This window comes from Brachypodium distachyon, chromosome 4 (assembly GCF_000005505.3).
Source record: "Brachypodium distachyon strain Bd21 chromosome 4, Brachypodium_distachyon_v3.0, whole genome shotgun sequence".
Classification (NCBI taxonomy): Eukaryota; Viridiplantae; Streptophyta; class Magnoliopsida; order Poales; family Poaceae; genus Brachypodium; species Brachypodium distachyon.
The window spans coordinates 4,525,978-4,532,364 of record NC_016134.3 but is presented as its reverse complement, the minus strand read 5'-3'; the positions used below and the strand labels follow the sequence as shown (position 1 = coordinate 4,532,364).

General features: G+C 43.3%; 1 protein-coding gene across 1 annotated transcript; it reads right to left on the bottom strand.

Annotated features, from left to right (window-relative positions):
* Positions 1 to 3,326: 3,326 nt before the first annotated feature.
* LOC100820932 (isoflavone reductase homolog PCBER) lies at positions 3,327 to 5,912 on the bottom strand. Its single transcript, XM_003575628.4, has 5 exons — positions 5,663 to 5,912; positions 4,767 to 4,901; positions 4,221 to 4,458; positions 3,875 to 4,078; positions 3,327 to 3,733 (listed from the first exon to the last, which is right to left on the bottom strand). Exons 1-5 carry the CDS (start codon positions 5,855 to 5,857, stop codon positions 3,567 to 3,569), a joined length of 939 nt encoding a protein of 312 aa, XP_003575676.1. The 5' UTR covers positions 5,858 to 5,912; the 3' UTR covers positions 3,327 to 3,566.
* Positions 5,913 to 6,387: the final 475 nt, after the last annotated feature.

Sequence of the window (6,387 nt, the reverse complement as noted above, 5' to 3'; positions counted from 1 at the left end):
AAATTGAACATATACAATGCATATATTCTTATAAACCTTGTATATATGCTTAGGAAACAAAAAACACATAGAGAAAGCTGCAGAAAACACACAAATGGGCACAAATATAGCATTGGGATTTCATCAAGCTTGTCATAGATCTGTCCCAGTTTTGCATGCCGCTTGAAATACACCCAGCTTATGAGCCTACAGAAAGTGGGGCACTTATAAAGTTGACATTGGGGTCATTTACCTAAAAACACTTACTATACTTGTCCAGAAAAAATACTGATAAATGTGGCTTTCATCAAATCAGCAAAGTTGCTCCAGTCATAAAATTGTTGCACATCATCTAAACCTGATGTGAAGAAAATAAGTTTTTCAACTCAATACGCTTGTTGACATATGCATGCAAAGAACTTTGTCCACTTCAAAAGGTGGGAAACTAAAATTACATCATTGGAGTGTTCCAAGAAGTGCTGAATCGATCGCTTCCTTTAGTGACACAAATAAAAGGAATGAGAAAGATTATAACTCCCCACCAAGGAAGCAGGTTTAGTTCAATGTAAAGATTTACCTTCCAATGTCTTATCTGGAGAAAGCAGTCTTAACATGAACCATAAATTAGATTTACCTTGCAATGTCTACTAAAGATAACAAATTGTATAATATTTGCTGAACAAAGTAAAGCAAGAAAACGGAGGCAAGAGAGATTGACATGCCCTCTCAAGTTAGAATGGGCTCGAGGTAATGTGGAACCCATGAGATCAATGAATTTCGATACTCGATTGTGAGCAACTTCTGTTTTTGAATACCAAAAATGAAAAGTACAGGTTTCAGAAATACCAAATATAAAAGGTATACCTGCATCTTCATGAGGACATGAATGTAAACTCATGTGTAAATTTCACAAAACCACAGTTTTTGTGGCAGCCGTGTCGCTGAACCACAGTTAACGGAAAACCGATCACAGAACCACACATTTTGAGTTAAGTTGTCTCAGTGAGCCCGAAAGCGAGTGGTTGGACAGTTTTGCTTGATTTCTTACACGTGGGCCCACCTGTTGTACACCACATTGGGCCCAACCCAACCTGACCCGTTAGCCCATGATTAAACCCCCAGTCCCCTTCTCACTCCCGCAAGTTTTCAGGGACGACGTGGCTTCTGACAAGTGGGCCTCACCGGTAAAAAATCAAGCAAAACCGCGAAACCACCCGGTTTTGGGCTAACCGAGAGAACTTGACTCAAAAAGTGTGGTTCTGCGAAAAGTTTTTTTCGTTAACTGTGATTCAGCGACGTGACTACCCCAAAAACTGTGGTTTGCGAAATTTAAACTCATACCTTGACCATGTATTGCAATTGTTCAAAGTCCTTTTATAGCAATAATAACTAAAGCCTTAGCAATAAAACTGGATGGCTGAATCAGTTCAAAGTGATAAGACGTACAAAAGTCATTGATAGGCATAAAAAAGTACTGAACAAGCAAACAAAATGATCACCGGGCATCTGATTTGAATTTGACAAAACCACTGTGATAAGTGATGCATCGAAGGAGAATTGGATGATCATTATTGTGCCTATGTAGCAATAGTTTAATTAATCATATTAGACTAAAAAGTAAATCTCTATCCTGTCAATTTAGTAGAGCAGAAAAAACGATCCTTCACGCTAGAAAAATGTTCTTGGGCTCTATTCACTCACCTGATCAAAATGCACCATTGACGCAGTCTCACCAACACCACAAACAAACATAGATCAGATCTGTAAAGATCTCCTAAAAAGCAATCAAACCTGATACCAAAAGAAGCCGCCGGTGGGAGGGGCAGCCCCATCGCCTGGACGAGAGCCATGGCTGCCTGCTCTCTTCTCCTCCTCCTAATGTCCGAGCCGGAGCCGGAGCCGCCGCCATGCCTAGAGCAGGAAAAGGTGCTAGGGTTCAGGGGCGGCAACAAGCTCGCACGGGAGGAGAAGGCAGCCGAGAAACAACTGTTGTTTCTAGCGGCTGTGCAGTAGTGCAGTTTAACGGGCGTATGGGCCGCAAAACTGGCCCATTCAACCATTCAACCACAGATCGGGGATTTTTCTTCGGGAGCAGCAGGCCGTAGGACAGCAGGCCCAACCGAAAATGAACGCGCCATCAGACAGCCAGAAAATTGTAGACGGCACGATCGGACGGTTGAAAACGCTGATGGTGTGAGAGGCCTCCAGGATGCCCAGTTTTATTGTCCTAAATAAATTTGGTGGTTTTAATTCATATTCCTCGTCATCTATGTTAATTAAATGCCTAGAAACAATGTAAACTAAAAAAAACAAGACTGCAATAGCGCATCAAACCGGCGAGCACTTGGACACAAACATGACTAACATATGCGACTGCGCTAACATGCATGGACATAACTCCTCAAAGAAGATCAATCTTGATGAGATTCTCCAGCTCCGTACCGTAGCCCCAATCACGACCTTGTATTTGTATCCTGATGTTGAGTAGTTTCGGCGGTCGGACTAAGAGATAGGTCCAATTAATGAATATCTGCACTCTTTTTTTACGTAAATGAATGTCTACACTTAATACGCCAATCACTGAATAATCCCCACTGTCTTTTTTCGTCACACATGCAGACATGCGTCAAACCTCGATGTACACCATCCGGCCTTCAACGGAACCTCCGCACTCATGACAGCTTCTGGACCACGCCGAGCCACTCATGGGCCGCATGCGCGCACGTGCTGCCGCGCCAACCGGGCTGTCTCCATGGACGCATGGGCCGGTGACCAGGATTGGGTGGCCCATTGGGGCAGACCACGCGTGAGCCTTGCGTTGCTGTGCCGATGGATCGCCTCATGGGCCATGGCCCGAGCCGCCGTCACCACCAATCAATCTGGGGCACACTGGCGCTGATCGTCTCCCCGGGCTCAAATTAATGAACAAACCTGTTCGGCTCTCTCTACAGTGCAAATTTATGATTTTAGTTCCATCGACTGGTGAAATGATCTGCAATATTTTACAGTTGGACGGCTATGTTTTGGCAATGATCGTCCCAATTCTGTTCCAAATTTCTGAAAAAACACTAACCGAATGGAGTGTGCACAGGAACATCATGATTCATTTTACCTCGTATATGGTGAATTGGTGATCATTGAGTCGACCAAATCTGCAGTGCCCCAACAGGACGGCAGAGGCGGCAAGAATCTCAGGACCATAAACTTATTATTTATAATATCCTAGTCCATGTTGCTTACAGTAAACTAGGCTGTTCGATCTTCACCCAAACCAAGCTACGATACCATGTTCGGATGTTCCCCCGGGCAATTCTAGTTTACAGAGAGAAAGCACAAGACACAATTCATCACACGACCAAGATCTCACATATTCTGATTTCATTTATTTCTTTTAGCAAAACAGTCGCGACAAGCTATTTATTACCAAAAGAGAGTTGGGAGAATCGACCCGAAGAGTACACACGAAACACGGAAAATAAAGGAGGAACAAGAGGGGAGGGGAGAGTCATAGAGCTATAAGATTGCAAAAACATATTCCGACTAAAAGACATAGCCTCCAATGTTTATGCCGATACGACATCCTAGGATCAAAGGAACCTGTTCAGGTATTCATCCACAGTAGTGTACTTCATTTGGGGGTAAAGCTCAGTGGCTTCAACTCCAGACGATGGATCAATCTCAAAGTTTGTGTGGTCTCCCTTCACCCACACGGAGTGGCCGATTGACAGTAAGATGTTGAGCGGCATCGGAGACTCTGAAACAAAGCAGATCAGAGACAGTGAATTCAGTTCAAAATGGCAAAAAATATTACTGGAGAAGAAGATCATGAAAAGGTGAGCATGTGTGAGTGGATTCTACAAAAAATGGCAAAAAAATGTCTTGTCTTTACTCTGACCTTGAATCTTCTTCAGGACTTTTTCTTCTGGGATGTACACCCTCTCGAATGTCTTGCCAACTTTCTTCTCCCAGAGTGAGACAAGCTCGTTATGCGACAAAGTGTTGCTTGGTGGCCTCAGATACAGGGTCTTGTTCAGGGTTCTTGGATCATCTACAGCTTTAATAGTGTAGGTGCCCACATCGTCCTCCACGGCAAAGATTCCTATCGTCGATAATTTACACATAAATGTGCAGGCATATACTCATTTCTTGATTGATGGATTTAAACTTCATCATCAAAATAGATATTACTTTTTACAGTGCAAAAATGTAAAACCATTGTTTGGGAAGCCTGATTGGGTTACCTTTTACATTGCCATCACCTAGAATGACAACTTTATCAGTTGGGAGACCAGTCACACCAGCCTGTCCAATGTTTGGCAAGAAATAACCAGCAAAGAAGTTGGAAGAGACATATGTGTAGGGAATCCCCTCAGCCTCAATGACACGCCTTATAACAGCTTTGCCGGCGTATAGTGATTTTGCAGGCTCAACAGCATTTACATGATCCACATCGTTACCAAACTCTGACGGTACGAATCTCTGCACAGAGCGCATCAATATGTGACCTCGACAAGTATTACGGTGGTAAAAAAACAGGGACACCAGAAATTCAACATGTTTTGAACAAAATTACTCATTTTGGTTTCAGAGCTTTTCTTGTCGACCATTTTAGGGGACATCTTAATAATCAAAGCAATCACTCTAATGCTTTACATAAAAAAATGTATTTGATCCGCAGCGTGTTACAAGCGCCATAAATCAGTACTGAATATAACGTACTCCGTCGAAAATTTAGTAAGACAGAAAGAGCATGCATAGTAACTTATATTGGTAGTTTTGGAGGTCACCTTTACATTCCCAGCTTCCTTGATTGCCGCGATAATGCGGGTTTGATCTGCGTGTTGTGCGTGAGCCACGGCTGAGATCACAACATCTGCGGATTTGATGGCTGCGACCAAGCTCTCATGATCATAAATATCACCCTGGTGACCCAACAGTAATTTTAGAGTTATACATAACCTTCAATCACCGACATATTAAGCCATTGCTGTTTTTCTTGATTAGCTTGAAAGATTGTTGGTTTTCTTCGGCCTTTAGAAAAAAACTGTCATGAAAAACTTGTCAAACAGCAGAGGAACCGTGTAAAAACATAACTTCGTTTCTCGCAGTAGCAACATGAGTTAAGTTTGTCAACAAGTAGGTTACAGAGAAATTGGATTGTGTAGTGTAGAACCTAACCACAAACTAGTCACCTAATATAATTGCTGACAACTTTCTGGATTCAACAGTCAACACTGAAGAATCCTAGCACAATATGCTGCAAATTTGTTTCTGTGCACGATCCAAGGTAAAGGCTAAATTCTCGTGATCTTTACTTTGTCGGAATCACCAAATATTACTGTTTATCTTTCTTTTTTTTCATCGGCCCGAAAAAAAATTGCGGGCCACACTCCATTAAAAGACGTAATGGAGCAGTAAGTTCGACCACAGGGAAAGCAATGCAGGAAATGAAAGTCTAATCTACTGTTTATCTGATTGGTTGATCCCTATTTAGAACCACCAGATGTCTTTTATTTCAGTGATGTTGATTGATAATTAAGTTCACTACGTCTTATCATTGTTTCTGCTGTCATTTTGACCCAAGGTGACACCACCAACTTCCCAAACGAAAAACAGAGGAACACAACAAGCACACACAGAACAGGGTACTAAGAACAGAATATGGCGGCTGTTGAGTGCTGACCTTGACGAGGGTGACGCCGGCATCCCGGAAGCCCTGGAGGACGGCGGCCTTGGCTTCGTCGGCGGGCGCGGCGTCGCGGACGAGGACGGAGGTCCGGTGGCCCTCGCGGGCGCTGGCGGCGACGATGGGGCGGCCAATGTAGCCCGTGCCGCCGATCACCAGCACCCGGCTCCTGTTGTTGTTCTTCTCCGCCATCTACAGCAAGGGATGCTACTACAGAAACTGTGGAGACTGACGACGACTGGCTGCGGGCTAAAAAAGAGAAAGGGGAAGCGTTGCGTCGAATTCAAGGGTCTTTCTCTTTCGTTCGAGCGGCGACATGGTTGCACTAAACTTGGACTTCTTTCTTTTTTCTTGCGTCGACTTAACGATATATATTTTTTGATGGGACTTGACGATATTTTTTTGATAATAAAGTTTGTATACATAGCTAACCAAGTTTGCCGCGCGGTGGACTTAATGATATGTTAATTGAACGGAAAGGGTGGGGGATCTTTTTCAGCGTTAGGTGTTGCATATATTGATGGAGCAAATTTTGCCGCGGGACCGACAATCAAACAAAAAAAAGACATGTATATCACACATCTGGCGAGAACGTAATTAACCGGACCAAGGGCATGTTTGGTTGATTAAAGCCGATGCGGTATTCTATGCAGTATCTATTCCTACCCTATTATAGCCATTGGATGAAGTATTGAGATATGTGCCATGCAATAAACTTGCTG

Bases quoted from the DNA above. Each gene is read 5' to 3' on its own strand.
- LOC100820932 (XM_003575628.4), bottom strand. From the start codon at position 5,857: ATGGCGGAGAAGAACAACAACAGGAGCCGGGTGCTGGTGATCGGCGGC. The intron at 4,079-4,220 runs GTAACCCAATCA...TATCGACGATAG, and splicing joins AGGTGATGGCAATGTAAAAG to GAATCTTTGCCGTGGAGGAC. The intron at 3,734-3,874 runs GTCAGAGTAAAG...GCTTTGTTTCAG, and splicing joins AGTCCTGAAGAAGATTCAAG to AGTCTCCGATGCCGCTCAAC.